Here is a 22740-nt window from a genome sequence, read left to right as displayed (position 1 = left end):
GGGGGGATGGGCATGAAGGAGGGCACTTTGGGGATGAGCACTGAGTGTTATGTAGAAACTAATTTGACAATAAACTATTTGTAAAAAAAAAAAAAAAAAAAAAGAATAATGTCTGGATTTAACATATAATCTCAGTTAAGATGAACAGTATATTTGGGTTTAGGATGAAATAGAAGCTACATGAGTCATTTTTTCTTTACTTCAGAAATTAAGACAATGTTAAAATTTGTAAATATTCTTCTTTTTAATGTTTATTCATTTTTGAGAGAGAGAGAGAGAGAGAGACAGAGCGAAAGTTGAGAAGGGGCAGAGAATGCGGGACACAGAATCTGAAGCAGGCTCCAGCCTCTGAGCTGTCAGCACAGAGCCGGATGTGGGGCTTGAACCCACGAACTGTGAGATCATGACCTGAGCTGAAGTCCAATGGCTAACCGACTGAGTCACCTAGGCATCCCTATAAATATTCTTAAATATCTATTTACTTACAGGACATTATGCTAGTAACAGACACTTATCATATGAGTAATCCAAACACAACTATTCAGATTAAATGGGCAAAAGAATATATACATCTTAGTTTTGGTTCATTTATTATCATTCTGTCAACCACTGGTTAAGTTACTTATAAATAAACTGTAGAAATGTTAAGAATTGGTTAAATATTGTTTTAATCTTTTAGAAAAACTTGAATGCTGAAAAATTCTAATTTATATTTATAGTTTATAGCTATAATTACCTTTAAAGTTCATTTTTTCATTATCACCAACCCTTTTCTATCTGTTATTTTTATTATACTATCAAAGTATCTTCTAACTCTTTATGAAAGTATCATGTATATCGATTACATCACTACCTATAATGCTTGGTAACTAATCCCACAATGAATAATGCAACATGAACTTTGATTAATGCAACATCTGAAACCTACCCAACAACTGAAAAAAAGGTTTTTAATTTTAAAACATTTTAATATAAAAAATAGCTATATTACCTTGACTATTTCTTCAGTTCCAATTAATTCAGGGAAGAGGTCAAGTTCTACAAAATTAGAAACAAAAGTATTAAAATGTTTATTCAATAATTTCAGCTGTGCGGGTTTACCTTTGGATGGAAAGAGGGAAGGTGGGGAAGGAAAAAAAAAAAAGACTTGTTAGCTTTGAAAATACAGAATCTCCAAAAATAAAAATTTCAGATTTGACTTTTCAACACTACTGAACACTACACGACACACTGCTCCATAAGCTTATATGAAACTGCATTCAAAACCTTCACTTCCATCCTGTAATCCAACTCCCGTCCCCTCCTCCCTCCCCTCTCCATGTGATTGAAGCTAAGAAGGGAAAGGGGGACAGACTGAGTATAAAAAAATCCAAATAATTTTTCATCAGCATAGATGGGGGAAATGGCAGGGATTAGGAGAACTGACAGGATTTATTTTCTTATTCAGCTACTTATTCTTTCAGTCCTTCTTCTGGTGGAGGGCCCAATGCTTCCCTTTACGCTGTGAATTTGGGCTCATGCTTATATGTACGCAGGGTGCCGCACCAAACAGTGTTTTCCAGCAGGTCCAGCCTGTCCGGCCACAGGAAGGACTGACCGGAGGGATCTGGTTCCTTCTCACCCGGGAAACTCAGCTGTGCCGTCTATGCAAAGATCTGGCTGGGCTCATCCAAGTCTGCTGTTCCCAAAGACCAAAATCCGTGTACTTCCAGTACATGGCTATCTCAGTCCTAACACACAGCCTGCCGATAATGTGAGAAAAGATTAGGAGCTGGTTCCCTTTCTCCAACAAGGAATGTAGCCCCGATGTCAAATTACTGAGGGGTCAACTGCAGAGGCAGTGTTCCTCACTCTTCACCTGTGCCGCATAGGACGCAGGTGGAACTAAGCATTACTGCAGAAATAGTTCCCTTATTCCTGTTATTTTATAGAATCTCACTCCATCTCCCAAGATTCAGGCTCTTCACTATCCCAATGCTGCTTATGTTCTATGTTTTATACCTCCAGGTATCCTCAGAGGAAATGCACACTCTACACATAGTTTCCAAAGGCAAAACTGGACTAACATGAAATGTTTATCAAATCCAGTCCTGTCTTATAATAGACTTTCTTGAGTTATTTTTAACAGAAAATCTCCAGATATTAAGAAATGTAAAACTACAAAATGTGGTCCTGTGCATGCTTTCCATTTAGAGGAGAATTCAAGACGAATTTAGAAGTGAGTCACGCTATCAAGTGAACTTAGATAAAATTAATACTCTTGACTATTTAGCTATCTCGAAGTTACTTACCCTGAACACTGTTAATTTAGCCCTGAATTAAATTTTAACATTCAATTATTTTTTTTTTCTTGTTGAAACTGACTGTGAAAGAGTTTGGAAACCTTTATTTGGATCATTAATGTTTCTCCATTTTCTATTTCTTGTTTTTCATGCTCTTTATTCTTCACATTTTCAAATTAAAATGATTTCAAATAGTCTGGAACACTTGTATCTCTATAACCCCTAAGGAAATAAATACATGTGAGCTTAAAGATGGAGTGCAACTAAACTGTAAAAGACAAATAAGAAATTTCAATATGATTTTATACAAACGACAATTAGAGAAGTTCATGCATACGAAACCTTCAAATTCAGCACGTGAAATAAGCCATAATTTATTGAAATGCTTTTATTTATTTATTTGTTTTTAAATGTTTACTTATTTTTGAGAGACACAAAGAAACAGAGCATGAGCTGGGGAGGGGCAGAGAGCAAGGGAGACACAGAATCTGAAGCAGGCTCCAGGCTCTGAGCTGTCAGCACAGAGCCTGACACGGGGCTCGAATTCACAGACCCCGAGATCATGACCTGAACTGAAGTTGGATGCTCAACCGACTGAGCCACCCAGGTGCTCCTTTATTGAAATGCTTTTAAATGGAGTCATACCTTTTCGAGTACTTTTAAAATATTTTAAAGTTAATAGGGGCAAGTCATAACAAATATTTGTTAGTGATACATAGTCTGTAGATTTTTCTCTGTTAAGAGGCGATGGGGAAAAAACTCAGTGATAGTCCATTCTCCTCAACATGCTTAAAGAAATGTTGTAAAATTAAAAACAAACAAGGGAGCAAACAAAAGCATGGTCTAACTTTACTTAACTTGATACTTTTAATAAGTAAAAGTAATTTTCTTATGACTGTCAAAGCAGGCACAGGGTGTATATAATTATCACATTGAGGACTGATTTCCTTTTCTTCCAATGTTCTCGAAGAGTATTATTGCATTTAATTTATTTTTATCCATTTACTGCAGCATAAATTAACTACACGGATTCTGGTTCCTATTAAGTTAAAATGTGTGATTTTACCCAGTACTTTCTCCGAAGAGTAGGTACTGAAACTGGCCTTGCTGTTCACTGCAGTTAGTGGTAAGACATCTTCTGGACGCTTTGGAGCCTAGGGGCAAAATGTATGGGTCCCCACAGTCCTTTGGTCCCTCTTTGCTTCATGGCCCTCTTATGGGTGAATATCCCAAGTCTGGGGGTCTTCAGATCTGTATGTATTAACCCTCTTTGAAGGATCTTCATTTTGGTTTCCTATTAGATTATGTGAATTGACTAAAATTCCGTGGTTGCCCAAGAGCAATTCAATACACCTTCCTCCATATAATCCAGAACTCTCCTGCAGAGCCTCTTCAGAACAATTTTGAAATCAAATAATTTTAGAAAAAATTTTTCTATCTTCCTGGAGATTCTGAAGCCATACTTCTGAGTCTGAGAGTTCAGAGTACCCGAGGTGTAGTTCAAGTACTCAGCACAAGATCGCATACTGGGTACCCTTTGGCTTGCTGGTTCCTCACAAATAAGTGATATTTTAGTCACCACTGATCTGACTCAGGCACTACTAATATATTAGGAGCTCAACAATTATAATGCTTTACAGTCTTCTCACGCACTCGGTCCCAGTAGACTGCACGAAGGCTACAAAAAGTCTAACAGTAAAGGTTGTGAATACTTTTCCTTTCTTTTTTTTTTTTTTTTGAGTGAACACTTGAAATTCACTATGTGTGACAACTCAGCAAAAACTATTGGTTCATTCTGGTTTTGTTGTCGAGCACATGTAATGCTGCATTTTCTAAAAGAGCCTGTTAGTAACACATTAATATTCCATAAGGCAAAAAAGCAGCAACACTGACATGGGTTGGCAAGCAAGGCTTATTTAATTGTTTGAAGAGGAGCCAAGTTTCACAGTGCAAAAGGTCAAAGCAACCGTAGATTGCAGTCTCTTCAAACTGTGATGTTAAATCTTGTAACACCCACAGGATAGGGCAGTACAGGCAGAATAAGGACATGTATATAGTGATTTAACAAGCACAACTGTTACATAACTGAAAAACACGCAACAACAGAAAAGCATGTGATCTAATTCGCCACACATGTAAATTTAACACATGTAATTATCAAGGCCCTAAAACATGTACTGGAATAATATCCTCTATAACTGTACAATAATTAGCTGTACATTATAGAATGAAATGACAGTTATTTTAGTTACAATGACATAAATATATTTATGATTTATGTATTCATAAATATAATTTTCTATTAAGTCTTTGGAAAGAATATACATTTCAGTTTAACCTTAAAAAAGTTTCCTAGACAAATTTAAATGGTTTCTTAATACGCATTTATGCATGGATTTTAAAATAGCAGTTTATAATAATATTTTGTGAACACCAGTTTTATGGTGATATTGTTGTACACAGCAAGTATAATTAAAATGCACAAGCAATAATCAAATTAGCCAAAGTGAAGCGCACAATTTGGAAGATTAAGATTTCTTTCGTGGATATTGATTAAAATATGTGAAATCTACTATTGAAAGAATGAGGGCAGTTATAAAGGACCTCCTTCATTTCTTTCTAGCAAAAGCAAATAACGATACAGTCTTTAGAAAACAGCTCACCCAAAATAATAAAAATCAACTCAACAGGATACATTACAATGTTACTAAGGTAATGAACAACATAATTAACAAGATGAAATGGTACTAATAAAAACAATGAAATAATCAGCAAACTCAAAAGCCACTCACATCTCTATTAGCCACATAAATTCTAAGACTCTTGCAAGCATCATCATACTAAGCCACGCGACAGTACTTTCGTCAACATTTTTACTGTGATGTATTTACCACAGAAGTATTTAAAATAATGTAATTTTAGTAACAAATTGAAAATACATGAATTAAAATGCCAGTGCAGCCTTCTAGATCAGAAAGAAAATGAGATCTAAAGTAACAAATATTTTTTTATGCAAATTAAGAAGACCTCAAACTTTGGGTAAATTGGCTTCTGATGAAGGACTTTTTGGTAGGAATAATTAAGGAATAATCTAAGTTTTTAACCGTTGCTTTTAAGAGGAATATCATAGTGAAACATTAAATCAAACACTATCTTTTACTAAAACATCATTACTGTACAAAATGCTTTAAAGGACAGACATCCATGGAGATCAAATGGTTTGTCCAAACTAACATCTCATTAGCTCAGCAGTGTCCCCAGCCTTTAAATAAATGGAAATCAAGTTATAATATTTCTTATTTTGTACAAATGTGAAAGTGCTACGAATGATACAAGAATGTCATACTTTGTGCAAGTGTTGACTCAGCCTAAAAGGATCACTCAGAAATCATTTCTGTAGAAAACAGACATTCGATCTGTTTTTCTTTATGCAATAAACATCTCAAAAAGAAAAAAGAGAAAAAATTCAGAAAGTTTAAAATTTTGGCATAGTGGATAGAGTGAGAAAGAACATAGCAAATAGCTAGAATTATTGTTTGTAAACTCCTGGGAAACTGTTTTCTGTGCAGATGAGAGTGGTATAATTAAACCAAGATAGTAAATTAAATGAATGTGGAATTCCCATTCTGAAACACACAATAGGATTAGAGGAGATTTTTATGTCACATTTCATCAATTCACATGTTCTATTGGCCAATACGGTGAATGACACCCTGCTAAAGATGTGATTTTCTAGGTGGATCCATGCGAGGAACGTGCCTGAGGAATGGCAGTCAGAGCATAAGTGTAACTGAAGCTATGGGCAGTTAATTTGATACTCACCTTTCAATAACATTTAGAGCTCACATTCCATTTAAAAATAAACTAATTTTGTAAAACAATGCTAAATAAAAGCAATGCATCATACACAGGCCATGAGGCAGATCATAAGAAATACCAAATAGTGATATTGTCATCATGACAGTAGTGATATTCATTAGCCATCAACATTTTAATCTGGGAAGTAACTTGGCAAGTTTGTAGCCTGTGTTTTAGGAGGATACCTAATCTAACCTCTAAAGCTCTGACATATATACTTAAAAATTTGATTGCTGAGAACAACTATGTTGAGGTAATGAGTGAACAAGCTCATAATGGATTATAATCCCTGCTGTAACATACGGACTACAAAGGCTAATCAATACACATCAGTTTTCCTTCAATATGTCAAACTGGAATATGCTATAATTAATATAATTTATTACTATCTATCTCCATTAAAAATTTATAAAAATATCAGTGAGTAGACTCATGGGTAGGGAAGACCAAAGAATGTTTACATTTAAGCATGTGTGTTTGCATATATTTATAAATATGTATATGTATGATGTCTGTGTGTATACACATGTACATATGTACACATACATATATAATTCCATTCTATTACTTTAAAATTGCTTATATTAGCAAAAGAAAGACTTTAATTATATACATTTGTAAATTGTTAAATTATGATGACCTGTACTTCATATAGTTATTGCATAAGGTTTTAGATCAAAAGATTTTCCCATAATCCTTAAAGAAGATGCATGCAAAAATAATACAATTAGAAGTAAAATCTTTGTTTTACTTTGTGAAACAGTACTGGCAAATCAACTAAGAGAAAAGCAGTCTCCTCCACTCCACACAGAATTATAAAAAGTGGATAAAATTATCTAAGATAAACTGTTGGATGCTGTGTATAGATATTTCAAAGTACCTCACATGATCCTAGGATCATGTATATACTTACTACAAAATGTTTTGGGGGCTGAAAAAGGAAATAAACACAAGTGAAACCAACTCTTCATTATCAAAATACAAGTCTTAATATTTACATTGCTATTTTCAGTCAATGACCGTTACAGATGTAACAACCAATTTTGCTATTCTTATTTTAAAAATAGAAGAATTCAATATTTAGAATAAATTTACTTATTGTCCTGTCCCAGATCTGCTGAATGAAAATGGTTTTTATGCTTCACAAAATTAGTGGATGATTCAGATTAAAAGAAAAATCATTTTGCCCTTTAGCCAAAACAATATAAAGTCACAGAGAAAGCACCATTGTATCTAGTAACTAAACTAGCTTCCTTATGTAGATTATATAAAGGCATATCAGGAGAGCACTTACCAGGGTCATCCGAAGGCATGTCGACTATAAGCTGGTCACTGTACTTTCCATATAAGCCATTAGTGCATATGGCTACTATCTGAAGCACATAACTCATATTGGGTAGTAAATTATTGAGAATAGCACCCTAAAAGAGAGATGTCAGTAATTATATAAGTGTATTATTCTTTTTTAAATTCTCTTAAATGTTTATTTATTAAGAAAGAGAGAGTTTATGTGCAATCTGGGAGGGTGGGGAGGAGACAAAATCCAAAGCAGGCTCCTTGCTCTCGGTGAGGCTCAAACCCACCACCCGTGAGATCATGACGTGAGCCGAAGTCGGAGGCTCAACCGACTGAGCTGCCCAGGTGCCCTAAAGGGATTATTCTCATAAGAGTCCTTAAATAATAGACATCTCTCAATGAAAAATATTTACATTTTATTAATGTAAGAAAAAGTTTACGCAATGTTGTTACGTTGAATTTGTGACATTTGTGAATTATGAAGACACTGGAAAACTAGGCCTCTTTGTTTTTTAAAAAGTTTAGTTTTAGAAAGTTTCATTTTCAACTAGAACTCATCAAGTTCATAATGAGTACCCAAATCTACAAATTAACATTTTAGACAAATAAACATGGACCATTTGCAAAGAACAAAATGGGAAAAACACACTGAAAACCCAATTTATCTCTTTACCATTACAATCTATAAGCCAGATAGTAATAGAACTATTGTCTTCTTAATATCATTATGAAATGAAAAATGGCAAATTCCCATAAATGACACAACGTCCATGGTTCGGCGTCCCTGTTCTAGATACCTTGATTAAAAAGTTAAGTATTTTATCAATTTGCCCATATGGTATTCCACACCCTGGTAACAAGGACAGTTTTTGTTTAAGTTCAAGTTCCTAGGCCTTGCAGGACTCTAGTTGTCTGAATGCATAGTCCAGTGTCTTTGACCTGCGGTGGGGCTTTCCTAGAGCCACCACCAGATAGGGTTTTCTCAACTAGACCCAATCTATGGCTAATCCTTTCCTACCAAGGCCAAGTTTAATACTGCGATGCTCTGGTCAGAAGGAATCTGTACTTTTAAAAAAAGTTTTAATTTTAACTCCTGTTGGTTAATATACAGTGCTGTATTCGTTTCAGGTGTACAATACAGTGATTCAACCATTCCATACCATACTTTATTTTCTTTAATTCGTGTGCATGGGTGGGGAGGAAGAGGGAGTGGATCTTTTCCTAAAGATGATCTGCCTTTTGTTAAAAAGGTCTGACACAACTGACCTCACGTCTACTACTTGGAAAGTTGATGCAAAGTGTTCCCTACTCTATTTTCTTGTGCCGGAAGAGTATGGTGTGAGAAATGATATATGACAGTATTCGAGCACGGAGATTCCAGATCCAATTATTTCCACAACTGTGCGATAACAGTCAACTGTTCTTTGAGTCCTTTTATTCTTAAAGAGAGGATACACTAGACGAACTCTAGTTTCCAAGTCTTCTCTACATGTCTATTCTATAATGTTGTTGTTAGCAAAGCTGTGATCTTCCTGTAATTGAAAACAAATAAGAGCCTAGTGTAATTCACTGTCAGTCTGGACCTAATTTAGTGTCGCTTCTGTTTCCCTCCTCCCCACCGGAGAGTTTCATAGAAAGTTTAGGGCAACAATATATAATCATATGTAAGTTCTTACCTTGAACATTAAACTATAGTGTTATCAATACATGAAACAATTGATCTTATAGTTACCAAGTCCTGATAGCCATCCGTCAAAAATTCATGCTTGGTTTGGTCTTCTCCTTCTAACTGCTGGTACAGAACTGCAAACTTCTCAATCATGGTGTCATAAACCACTCGAGGTCTCTCCCACGTAACAAGAAGGCTGGTATAATTTTCTGGGTCAGCCTGAATATTTTCTGGTTCTGAACTACAAACTTCAGAGAAAAAAAAAGTACAGTTATTGAAACAACCATCAGCCTCTAGGATTTTTAACAAATAAGACATATTCTATGAAGATTTCTGTTGCGCTTTATTTCAACAGAAGGTAAAAAGTTACACTTCTCCACTGTGAAGCTTTTGTTTCTGCCAATTTGTGTATCTGAAATACTTCTTCCTTCCCTCTTACCTATCTGTGTCTACCTTCCCATTCAGGAAAGGTCTAGGTCAAATGCTTCCTCTTGTTATGCACGCTTTGATCTCTGCCACGGGAGTGATCTGTGTCATTTTGAACTGTCTGTTTTAACACTACTATTGTTTTAATTTCATGTTCTCCTATATTATTCCTCTCGCCCCCCTGAACAGATCTGAACTATTGTAGTAGATAATAAACACAAGAACCACAGCTTTTATTTCTATATTGTGTAGAACCCTATTTTGAATATATTTGGAATATGAATTCAATTTTAGAAATAAAGAAAGGATATCTTCAAGTTCATGATGTTTTTACTTTTCTCTCTCTTTTATTGTTTGGTACCTGAAACATATGTTTAGCTCAGAATGAGGAGAATTAAATTATAAAAGATGGTCTATAATCAGACATTTTGTTGTTTCAAAATCCTTGAAATAATTTAAAGTTCCCTATAAGAGAAAACCATAGGAGAACAACTAAAACTCTCATTTCTGTATTTTTTGGACCTGCTGACAAAAATCCCACTTTGGTATTTTAAATAGATTAAGCAATTAACCTTAGGAAAATTTGTTTCTCTGATCTGAAAAAAAAATTTTTTTGAAAACTGTTCAGGTTCTTCTTAAAATGAATTCAAGTCTATACTGAGAATCATGCCAAAAATTTAGTCCCATTAAAAAGACTGTTTTGATAATTTCTGAAATGCACTCATAATGTGGTAATTTGGGATAATTACAAAAGTAAAAATAAAAAATTGTATGATATTGTGCTAATGGAGCAAAGCAAGAAATATAATCTCTTCATAGGCTAGATATATTTGCAAAAGAAAGTGAGAAAGGTCTCTCAAGCTAAAGACTGACGTGCTCACAGAACCCATGCTTTGCTTTTGGGAGATATCTGAAGTTACAAAGCCATCAGATGAGACCATGCGATTGACTTAAGTCAGCCAATGGTCACGAACACAAAGAAAGACTCAATGAAAACATGCCAACAACAGCATCAGAATGTGACCAAAATAGCCTTTGTAGTTTTGCTTATGAACACAGGAGGGCACCCAAAACTAACAATTGACCTTGTAAATTGAAACTTCAATTTTATATACAATATTTAGAACAGGAGTTTTAGCCTATGTATGCTGTGCTAGCAATGGTATGTAAATTGTCCAGAAAAATATAAATGTATATACTTTAAATAATACATGTATAACTTTTATGACTCAGAGATAGGATTATTCACTGTAAAAACTGTTAATGTTTTTTTTTTTTTTTTGGTCTACTAAGGATTTAGGATGGGATGTTCCTTTGGTAATAAAAGAAAAATTCTTCAAAACCACAAATTTATGACAAAGCATGAATTCAGAATAAGTAAATGTATTCTAATTTAGCTCTAGATTACACCATCATTGCTCTATCTGGTGACACTTCCATAGTGGCCGCCAGATGGCAGAAGACCATCAAATCATCTCAAAAGGGAGCTACTCACATAACCTATATCATTAGAGGAAAAGGATCGCCTCAGTCTTCTTTCTAATGAGCCGAAGTTCATTTTTAGAAGGTTGAAAGTGATTCTGGACAGTGTAATTTATACATTTTGTCCAACAAAAATCAATCCCACGTTTTAGAGAGTAGAAATGATTTAAAGTGAACTATTCTCTCTACAAAATGAAACTCTCTTAAAACACAATAAAGTTTGATGCATGCACACAAAACAAAATTCTCTTGAGAAAATATAAATCATTCGCTGCAAAACACCCAAAGGACTGCTGCCTAATTAGTGCAAAATTACTTTCGTTGGATGTCTGTGTTTATTTTGCCTTACTTGTAGAAATCAGCAGATGTTTCAAACTTTAAGAATCAGCATTAATATAAAGTAGGACTTCAAAAAGAAACTTGTATTTCCTTAAGTGTTTATTCCTTTGCTTTCTTCTTTATGAATCTGTAAAAGCTTATAAGTAATTTGTTTAATAGTTTAAACTTGCATTGTAATTAGAAATATATTTTTTAGGGGCGCCTGGGTGGCTTAGTCGGTTAAGCGTCCAACTTTCGCTTAGGTCATGATCTCGCAGTTCGTGGGTTCGAGCCCCGCGTCGGGCTCTGTGCTGACTGCCAGCTCAGAGCCTGGAGCCTGTTTCAGTCTGTGACTCCCTCTCTCTCTGACCCACGCTGTCTCTCTCTCTCTCTCTCTCCCCTAGAAATAAATAAAAATATTAAAAAAAAAAAAAGAAATATATTTTTTAAATGTTCCTTTTGTTTACTGATAATCACAGTAACTTAGCAATATGTTATAAAGCTGCAGCTAAATTTTACTTTTTAAGATTCTAAAACACAGGATTTTATGGGGGAAAGATAAAATGCTTAAAATGTATTCAAGGGGCACCTGGGTGGCTCAGTTGGTTGACTATCTGACTCTTGATTTCAGCTCAGGTCATGATCCTAATGTCATATGATAGAGCCTCACATTGGGCTCTGCAATAACAGCCAAGGATTCTCTCTTCTCTCTCCGCTCCTCTCCTGATCACTCTCTCTCTCAAAATAAATAAATATACTTAAAAACAATAAAAGAAAATGTTTTCAAGAGAAAAATCTGCACTTCTGTATATTGTTTATTATCTTGCCAAAGGGCTGACCTTCTATCAGGTAGGAATGGATTTTTAAAATAACGATCTAGCTTGTTCCATAGACGAACTTGGTGTTCCAAGAAAAGGAGGGTAATGACCATGAAATAAGTAATTAATGTGCACTAAGCTTCCAGGTTTTCCTTATATTTCTTATTGAAATTGACATCTTATTAGAAGGACACACACACATTATGCATAATGTGCATACAGCATATATCTACATTGAAAATCAAGAAGGGTTTTCCAGGTCATCATACACTCAGACATCAAATACAAGCTACCAATTGATAAAGTCATGATAATAAATAATTTCCTTAATTATGGGGAGTTCAGAACTAGACTGATGTCTCATTTCCTTCTTTAGGACTGAATCGCGTGCCCCAGTTCCTTTCCACAAGCTACACGTGATGTGGGTCACGGTTACTGATTCTTTCAGGAACGCTGGCCAGGAAGGAGAAACTAGTTCCTGCAAGCCCTTGGGCATGAGCCAAGTCATGTGACAAATCTGGGGTCCATGTCAGGTCACACAGAAGACAAGTAATTCCTTCACTACAAATGCAAAGGCTGCTCACACAAAGAATGAGGATGTAGTTTCCTTCCTAATGGAGCTGTAAGTGGTCAGTGTTCTTACTTCAAAACTTATTTTCAACGTTCAGTTCTCATCTACTTGGTCCCAGGCACTCTCGACATACAACCAGAGATGGCGCTGTTCCTGCCTTTAGGAAGCTCATTCCTATGCTACCTTCTAACCTTTAATTTCAGCAAACTCTTAAATGTAATGGGTGCCTTGAGTTTCTATGTTCCAGACCCCATTTCCAGAAGAATGCAAAATAAACTTGTAAAAAATATGCCATATAGACCACGTTAAGTTGTGTTTTTCTCACCTAGGGTTGTAAAAGTGTCACAAAATTTTGGCTGATACAAAGTCATGTATTTTCTCGTCACTGACATAAACTTGTATGTAGAGGGAATGCTTCATGCAGAGGAACGCACATTACCTGCAGAGCGCGTACCAAAGAGTGAAGCACTGAGTGTTAAAAGGAAAAAAGTGGAAAAAGAAGAGGGAAATACATGAAGAAGGAGAAGTAAAAATGACAACTCTGGCTGTGACCGGTCTCTCAGCTGAACACAAAAGCTGGTGCAGGTGGCCAAGGGCCAAGGGAGACAGGCTTCTCCTTCTACCTCTGCCGTTCCGTGTGCTCAGCCCGCACGAGGGCAGATGCCCTGAGGGAGAAGGTCCAGCCGTAGCGCCATGGATTATGAGGACAACTATGGATGCAGGTAAAAAAGACAGAGTGGTGATTCTTGGGGAGTGGCAGAGGAAATGTCACAATTACCTAAGATGTCACGAGATTTTACCGTTATTTCGCACTGAGTTGAAGTTTGGTGCAGTTTAACATAGCCCATGACAGAAATAATTTGAGATGCACACTGATGTTATCTACCACATCCTCATCTGAAGTTAATGAGCCTCACTTCGAAAAATATTGAGACAGGTTATTTTGATGACCTTGTTGTGAGAAGCTTGCAGATTTACAGACTCAGAAGACAACCAATATTAAGGTTATCATTTCCCCTCAGAGAGCAGCAGATCTTAATAATACAAATGTAAACATGCCGACAAATGTAAACATGCTGACAAATGTTAAAAATAGTAATTAGAAATGATCCCCGTTGATTTGTTCTTCTAATGATTACATCATTCACTTTAGGTAAGTGGCCAAAAAGAACCTTCCAGATTCTACCTAATCCAGTCAATCTTTTACAGGGACACACTGTAACTTCATCAACTGTTCATTTTGTAATATATAACCTTCTAAGAAGTAAACAATCTCCAGGTCACTTTTCTGCATATAGTTGGAATGCAGTGTTAATGTACACATGCCCTAAATGAGTGCTATTTAAAACTACTGACCTTCAAGAAGATGAGTCAAGTGATGTTTAATTCATCATGACATTTTTTAGGAAATTACAGAAAATTTCTTAGTTTAAATACAATATTGAGCTATAAGGACACTTGTTTCAGGCAAATCTGCCTTGGAAAGCATTCTATACTGTATTATTTTTTTAAAAGAAATTTTGCATTGAATATATTGCAAGGCTAGCAAATGAGATCTGAAGTGCATTTATGATTTTATTCAACAAAAGCCTTAAACATGGGAAACTTGAATAGCACCCCATACTTATGATAGCTGGCTCTCATATGTATTTGCACACGCACATGCAAGAGTGTATATACACACATGTTATAATAGTAGTAGCTTTAAGTCTGGGACACATTATGTCCAAGACCCTGTATATGTTTGCAAACATTAGCCCATTTAAGCCTCACAACAAGGTGGCCTTTCTAACTCATGTTATAAGAAAGTAACTTGACAATTTATATATAACTAATAAGTACTGGCACTGAGGTTTGATACCAAAAGTCTACAGACTTTATTATTTTTTTAATTTATTTATTTTGGAGAGAGAGAGACAGCGTGAGCAGGGGAGGGTCAGAGAGAGAGGGAGACACAGAATCTGAAGCAGTCTCCAGGCTCTGAGCTAGCTGTCAGCACACAGCCCAATGTGGGGCTCGAACCCACGAACCGTGAGATCTTGACCCGAGCCGAAGTCTGATGCTTAACCGACTGAGCCACCCAGGCGCCACAAAAGTCTATGGACTTTAAAGCCCTAGGTTTTTCCCCACCATGCTCTAGAACGTCCCTGATTCTTAGTGGGAGAGTCTTGACAGTGGGGTAAGAAGGCAGCGGGAAAGCATCTGGGTCTGGAAGGCATGGGATGAAATTGAACTTCACCTACACTATACTTTGGCTGTGTTCATATGGTTATTCACACATATTTCTCATCATCTAAAAGGCAGTTTTTACAAACTCCTTCAAGCTTCTATTAAATTCTGTGACTCTTAGAAGAGCCAGTGTCCATTCCACAATGCCAAAAAGAAAAGCCTCTAACAAATGCAGCTCTGCGTAAAAATACAAACCTCAAGGACTGAAGTTCTGGTAAACTATGCATTCATTCACAAACATTTATGGAGTTCCTGCTATCAATGTAAAAATGAATAAGGCTTGATCTCTAACCTCAAGGAGTTTACATGGATATACAGCCCTCATGTAATTTTTGCAATTATTTGCAATGTTTTTTGCAAAATACATTTTTCTACAATGCATTTACTGAAAACTGACAACCTTCATGTCACCCTTTATTTCTGTCATGGTTAAAATGAGGATGCCTGATATATATAGCATCAAAATATATAAATATAATCTGAATGTCCAAACTTGAGGAACTGGTTTAGTAAGTTGTTATAAGTATGCAATGGAATATTACACAAAATTAAGAATGGTGTATTAATGCTATATCTGTACTACTGAGTAAAACAAAATCAACAAACATATATGTAGTACAGTCTCACTTTCGTGAGATATGATAATACATATTTAATTTAAGCTGAAGGCCTGGAAAGATATTCACCAAAGTCTTCATAGTGGTTATCCCTGGACGTTGACATCATAGGGAATTTTAGATTTTTTTCTGTGTGCTTATTTGCAGTTTTTGTCTTTTTAATTAAGTTCACATAATATTTAACTTTTATAAAAATTTTTCAGATTAAATTTAATAAAGATTAAATCCTGGATATAAATGCAATCCTCAGTTTTTATTTTCAGACTCAGAAAGTTGAAGAAGGACAGTGTGTGCATTAAGAAGAAAGTCAGGGCGCCTGGCTGTCTCAGTCCATTAAGCATCTGACTCTTGCTATCAGCTGCGGTCGTGATCTTGTAGACATGAGATCAAACTGAGCGCACCCTGCTTGGGATTCTCTCTCTCTGTCTCTCTTTCTGCCCCTTCCCCCTCTCAAAATACATAAATAAACTTAAGGGAAAAAAAGAAGAAAGCCATCACAGGAATATGCATGATAGTAAGTGCTTATTGAATGCAAAATATTCATGATGGAAAAATTAAGAATTTGATCACTCCAGAAAGGCCAATGTTATTTTTTTTTAAATTTTTTTTTTAATGTTTTTATTTATTTCTAGGAGAGAGAGAGAGAGACAGCGTGAGCAGGGGAGGGTCAGAGAGAGAGGGAGTCACAGACTGAAACAGGCTCCAGGCTCTGAGCCGGCAGTCAGCACAGAGCCCGACGCGGGGCTCGAACCCACGAACTGCGAGATCATGACCTAAGCGAAAGTCGGACGCTTAACCTACTAAGCCACCCAGGCGCCCCAATGTTATTTTTTTAAACATTTTTAAAATTTTTATTAATTCTTAATTTTAGAAAGAGAAGGAGAGAGAGAGAGAGAGAGAGGTGGAGAGACAGAGGGAGAGAGAGAATCTTAAGCAGGCTCCACGCCCAGCTGGAGCCTGATGTGGGGCTTGATTCTATGACACTGGGATCACGATCTAAACCAAAATCAAGAGTTAGGCGCTCCACCAACTGAGCCACTCTGGCTCCCCAACCCAATGATATTTTTTTTTTAAAAAGGTTCATGCCATTAAGCCATCAGTTTTTATTATATAATTTCATCATAAATTATGATCATCAAAAATTATCATAAATTATGTATGCAGAAATTATGTTCCCTTAGAAATATAAAACAAACTTTGGAAGCCTTTAGAATCAGATTGTGTTTAAATACTGACTCCAGCCCTTTACAGTTCTGTGAACTTGGGCAAACCACTTAATATCATCTTCCCAAACTGTAAAATGCGGGGGGGCAGGGGAGAGGCTAACTTCATGATGGTGTTGGGAGGCTGAAAACAAACCATCTGGTTCAATGCCTGGTTGAACACATTGGTCCACACAATAGATGGTAGTTATTACTGTTTTTTGTTATTACTTTTAGCCTTCATCACTTAACTGTGAAATGAACAATATCCTACACTGAATTGGAACTACATATAGGTTTACACATTAAACAGTGCAAGAAGCACCCATCAAGCATAACCACTATGTTTTTATTCTATGAAAATGGATTCTTTCCATCATTTGGTATTTGGTGAATGAGAGCTTTACTTTAGCCCAGCAATGGAGGTAAAGACTTGTTACTTCTTTCATGAGCTCAGAGTCCAGTGGGGGTGGGGGGGAGATGAATAAATAAACAGACAATGGTCATACTGTGGCAACTGCTGTGTACTTTGGATGCGCAGAACATAGGAGCACTTGGGCACAGACACAACTCCAGATAAGCGTCATTGATTTTGTATTTTATGAGGATGGCACCTTCATGAGTGCACAGTCCAATGCCAGGGCCACAGCAGACTTGATAAGGATGGAGACAGAGTGAGAGATGGCTCCCCCGTGGATGCAAAGTCTGCTGGAGTCTTGAAGGATAAGGAGGAGAGAAGCAAGTGAAGACAGCGGGGGGGGGGGGGGGGGGGGGGGGGGGGGGGGGGGGGGGGGGCAGGGGGAGGGGGTGGAACAGCATGTGAAGTGTAACCTAGGAGAACATGGTCTTCCATCCTGAGGGAATGTCCAAGAGTTCAGTACAAGAAAAGGAAGCAAGAGGCGGGGAGTAATCGCTAAGACGCCTAAGTGCTAAACGGGACCTACCATGTAACGATGAATGGTTTGGGTTTTATTCTAAAAGCAATGGGGGGGCGACTGAAGAGTTTTTATTTATTTTTTAACTTTTATTTATTATTGAGAGACAGAGAGAGACAGAGCATGAGCATGGGAAGATCAGAGGGAGGGGGAGACACAGAACCTGAAACAGGCTCCAGGCTCTGAGCTATCAGCACAGAGCCCGATGCGAGGCTCGAACCCACGAATTGTGAGATAATAACCTGAGCCAATGTGGGACGGTTAACCGAATGAGCCACCCAGGTACTCCTGAAGAGTTTTAATAAAACACAACTGACAAGAGTACACAGTAAATAAAAATCGTATTTACTTAATTCGTTATTTGGTACATTGTATTTTCTAAAAGGAGATGGTTAAATCTAGGATTTCCCCCCTAATCAATTGTCTATTATTTACCAGACAGAATGTTATAGTATTATTTACTATTGCTGGTAGAAATGTAATGAGATTTCCTCCCTTTGAGGCAATTTAATTAGAAATTTATTGTCACGTTAAGTGTAGCTATTCATCACTGTTGTTTTGGGCTCTGTTTTGTTGTTGATGTTAAGGGATATGCAATTCTCACAAACAGTACATTAAAACATGTAATGGTTTTTTAAAAACATGCTTTTTTAATGCTCATCTTCAAAAGAAGATGATTATTAGATTAATATTTTAGATGGCCAAAAATTCATTGTATGGCTGAGATCAAAGAAAGCCATGTACTTGGAAATGTTTTAAGTCCTCAAAGCTAAAGGCCACGTCACCTATTTCTTTCATCAACCAGTACACTATCAGTGTAAAGTGAAAAGGAAAAGTCAGTAGATGCAACTGATTATGTCCTCTGGACATTTTCAAAGGCTGCTGACTGTTGTGTCAACTTCAAAAGACACAAAGGGCACTCTGGGGACTTTGCCCTGGAGTTCTCTCCATTGCTTGCGCCGGACTAACTTCTTTTCCCCAAAAGAAGGAACCCAGGGGGAAGATTCCCTTTTTAGTCATTAATAATTCAGTGCATTTGCTTTCAATCCCTACTGTGTGCTATGCCTGTCCCCTGAAGCTACCAACACAAAGATGGGCACCTTAAAACCCAAATCATGCAGCAAGACTCAGCTCAAATGGCATTCTCTTGCAGAGGCTCTTGACCACCCCAGCTAGCAGTGATCTCGAGCTCTGCACACCATGGCTTCTTAATCATTCATTTCCTCCAGCTCTTAGCACAGGCAAATACCATGAAGTGAATTTGGAAGTGTGCATGTGGCTTTGCTATCTATTACCGTGTGTTTTAGAAAATTCACTTTCCTTATTGAATCTCAGTATTTCGCATCTGCAAAACAGGGTTATTCATGTGTGGAGGAACAGCTAGTTTTAAATGCTACTTTAAAGTGCGGTGCCTGAGATTCAGAGAAGTTAAACAGCTTACCTAAAGCAAGAGAGCTAATAATCAAATATTTCTAAATATCTAAGTCTTGTATATTTTCCAGTATTCCACAATTACCTCCTACAACATAACAACTGTAAAAGTAGTAGAAAAATTATATTTCAACACATACCTGCTTCATGAATCTCTTCCTTTCCAGTATATGAGGAAAACACCTGCCTAGAGAACTTGTATTGTTGTTCTCGAAAATTATTTTGTAAGTAGTCCATCAGCATGACATAGCCAGACTGTTGCATTGTAAGAACTTCACAAAAAACAGCCAACTGGGGAAAAGATCATTTAACATATAATTTTACGTATCTGCTTCAAAGGTACCTGTAAGTGCTTTAACATAGATATTCAGTAGTAAATCTTAGAAACTATTTTTAAATTGCTTCCAATGACTGTATTTGTTTGAACTTCCAAGATTACCTGGCTTTCAGAGATGCTGACTGTGTCTTTAAAAATAATCCAGTCAACAGTGTCTGTGCAGGGAGGAGATGTCAGTGAGCCGTTGTACGCGTAATACTTGTCAGTTGAGTTTGGCAGAAGGTTCAGCAGTATGAAGGGATCTAACGCAGCCTGTTTCCCTACAAAGTAACAACATGGATCTCAGTTGGCATCTCCACACTGGAACTTAAGTAACAACATGTATCTTAGTTGGCATCTCCACACTGGAACTTAGCGGTTCAAAGCTTCTAGGAAACAGAGGCCTATGGTTTGTTATCAATTTAATCAGAGTTGGAATTTTAATACTATTTTAGATATATTTCAAAAATGGTGATAAAACTGACACAGCTACATAGGGCTAAAGGTTTCTTTATACTAGCAAGACGCTGGAGAGATTATTTTACATATAAAAGATACTCAGAAATCCTATAACCATCTTAATAGATATGGCAAAATCATTTGAGAAGACTTAATACCAGTTTGTATAAAACAAAAACATAACCTCATTCTGGTGAAGATTATCTTCAAAAGCCTATAACAAACATTGTATTTAAGGATGGCCCATTGAGAAAGCTTTCCCCTAGAGATAAAGAAGGAGACAGAAACAGCCTGCTATCACCGTGTCTGGTTAACATTGAATGGGAAGACTGGGCCAGTGCAATAGACAAAACAGTCATCAAGATTGGATTTGAAGAAATGATACCATCATATTTTGAAAATACATGATTGTGCATGTACAATATTGGATTTACAAATTGTTAGCATTAACAAGTGCATTTAGTAAGTTCACTGTACATAAGACCAATATACAAAAATTATATTGCTATGTATCAGTATGAAGCAATAGAAAATGCAATTTAAAACAATATAATAACAACAAAATATCAAATACTCACAGGTAAATCTAACAAATGATGTGTGCAACATCTATATTAAGAATTACAAAGCTTTCTTGAGAGAATTAGATAAAAATTAAAGTTATGGGAAATATCAAGTTCATGGGTTGGAAGAGTTTGTATTGTGAAGGTATTGACTGTCCCCAAATTGATTTATGGAGTCAAAAAATCTTATAAAAACCTCAGAGACTTTTGTACACATGTGTTTTAGACAGCATGTGTTTACTGACATACTGATTTTAAAATTTAAATGGAAATGAAAAGAAAAGTTAAAACAATCTTGAACAATAACAGATGCTGTAGGACTTTCATTACCAGGTATGAAGACCTATTTTATAAAACTATAGAAGTCATGATAGTGAAATATTCATGCAAAGGCAGACAAAGAGAACAGTGAAAGATAAAAGAGAACCCAGATCCATACATATATAGTCACTGTATGTATGTCATTTTTTTACTTTAGGACAGGAAAAATTACTACGTAGTTGGAATGGATTGCCTTTGCAGTAAAGAGTGCTGTATCAATTGGATATCCTAATGGAAAAAAGTGAGTCATGGATTCCCTACTTCACATCTTCAGCACAATTAGTTCCAAAAGACAGTAGATCTAAATGTGAACAGAATAGTAAAATCTTTAGAAGAAAACAAAATGCTCTTTATAACCTTAGGGTAGGCTGAGGTTCCTGAAATGGCACACAAAAAGTGTTAATTATAAAGGGGAAAATGATAAATTTTAGCACATGATAATTAAGATCTATTTATCAATATTTATTTATCTATTTATCAATAGTCACTATTAAGGAAATAAATGGTAAAACAAAGAGTGTAAAGTATATACATATATGTGTGTATATGTGTGAGTGTGTGTGTGTGTGTGTGTGTGTGTGTGCATATACAATCCTATTAAGAATTTGGCAGGGCCGCCTGGGTGGCTCAATTGGTTAAGCATCTGACTTTGGCTCAGGTCATGATCTCATGGGTTCTCAGGTTCAAACCCCGCATCGGGTTCTGTACTGACAGCTCAGAGCCTGGAGCCTCTTTCAGATTCTGCGTCTCCCTCTCTCTCTGCCCTTCCCTCACTAACTCTCTCTCTCAAAAATAAATAAATTACAAAAAAACATAATAAAAAAACCAAATTTCATAGAGCTTTCCTAAGAGGTACATCTGGCCTTACGACTCTCAAACAATCCAATTATATCTGTCCCTGTGATCATCCCATTTTTGCTTTTGGACCTTTCCAACGGCACTTGTCAATAGCCATTCAGCTCTCTGCGTACCAGCCCTCGCTCATATAGGCAGCAATCTGCTTACCAGTGAGATCAGTGTCTAGCTTCCTATCCCATCCTAACTATCTAACCCAATGTATACATGCCCTCTGTTCTTTCTAGTAGACTTAGGTCATTAAGAAGTAGCTCCCGAAACCAGTCATAGTGAGGTGGCACAGTGCAGAGCAGTAGTTTTGTCAGACTAGGCAGTTAGATAAGACAGGAGGGGGGAGTAGGAGAATGACGATGGGCAATTGCCAGAAACCACAAGGTCTCCACCCAGAGTCCACCCCATCTCCCTCAGACCAAGCCCTTTTGCGGTACAGCACAGACCTATAAGCAGAAGATAGGTGCAGCAGGGACGGCCTTCACTTTGGAGCATGCGCACTTAAGAAAGACCCTGTCCGCTAGCAACCTTGAGGCTATTATAATATCATTAAAATATCACTAGCATTGCGGTCAGGGCCCACCCCGCCATGGGTTGCACTTGGGCACTCAGGGACAATGACTAAGACAAACTTGCAGGAAAAGTTGTAAGGGAGGAAACCAAGGCAGTTCCAAGAGTAAAGCGATAACGAGAAGATGGGAGGGAAGGGAACAAGTAACTCCCCATAAAGGAACACAATGAGAAACACAATGGCGCGTTGCCATCCATCCTTGGGTCAGCCGGCTCCTCTGTCTCTGGAGTGTACTATCTATCACTTTTTGCTTTAAAAAAAAAAAAAAGCCTTTGCTACATTAACTGTCTATCAGGTCTTTGGACTAAATGCTTTGAGAAGATGAGAACTGAGGAATTCCACAATCTAGAGCCTGGGAACAGTTTCACCCTTTATTCGAATAATCTGCGGAACTTTAAAAAAGTACTAGTATTGCAGACCCCACCCTAGCCCACTTTAACTTACATCTCTAGCAATAGGGCATCTGGATTTTCAAGACGGCATCCGCAGCTGATTCCAACATGCAACCACCAATGAAAACCCAAAGCAGA

General features: G+C 36.8%; 1 protein-coding gene across 1 annotated transcript in view; it reads right to left on the bottom strand.

Annotated features, from left to right (window-relative positions):
• Positions 1-22740, bottom strand: part of PTPRZ1 (protein tyrosine phosphatase receptor type Z1) — a 188667-nt gene that overhangs the window by 52589 nt on the left and 113338 nt on the right. Inside the window, exons 7-11 of the mRNA XM_039239659.1 lie at positions 19574-19731; positions 19275-19425; positions 9169-9353; positions 7435-7561; positions 992-1038 (exon numbers count right to left, since the gene is read on the bottom strand). Coding sequence (XP_039095590.1) covers positions 992-1038; positions 7435-7561; positions 9169-9353; positions 19275-19425; positions 19574-19731 — 668 coding nt within the window. The remainder of the gene's footprint in view (positions 1-991; positions 1039-7434; positions 7562-9168; positions 9354-19274; positions 19426-19573; positions 19732-22740) is intronic.

This window comes from Hyaena hyaena, unplaced genomic scaffold, assembly GCF_003009895.1.
Source record: "Hyaena hyaena isolate Hyena2069 unplaced genomic scaffold, ASM300989v1 scaffold_161, whole genome shotgun sequence".
In the NCBI taxonomy this organism is placed as follows: domain Eukaryota; kingdom Metazoa; phylum Chordata; class Mammalia; order Carnivora; family Hyaenidae; genus Hyaena; species Hyaena hyaena.
Note: the sequence above shows the minus strand (reverse complement) of the source record. Positions and strands in the feature narration are given on the sequence as shown.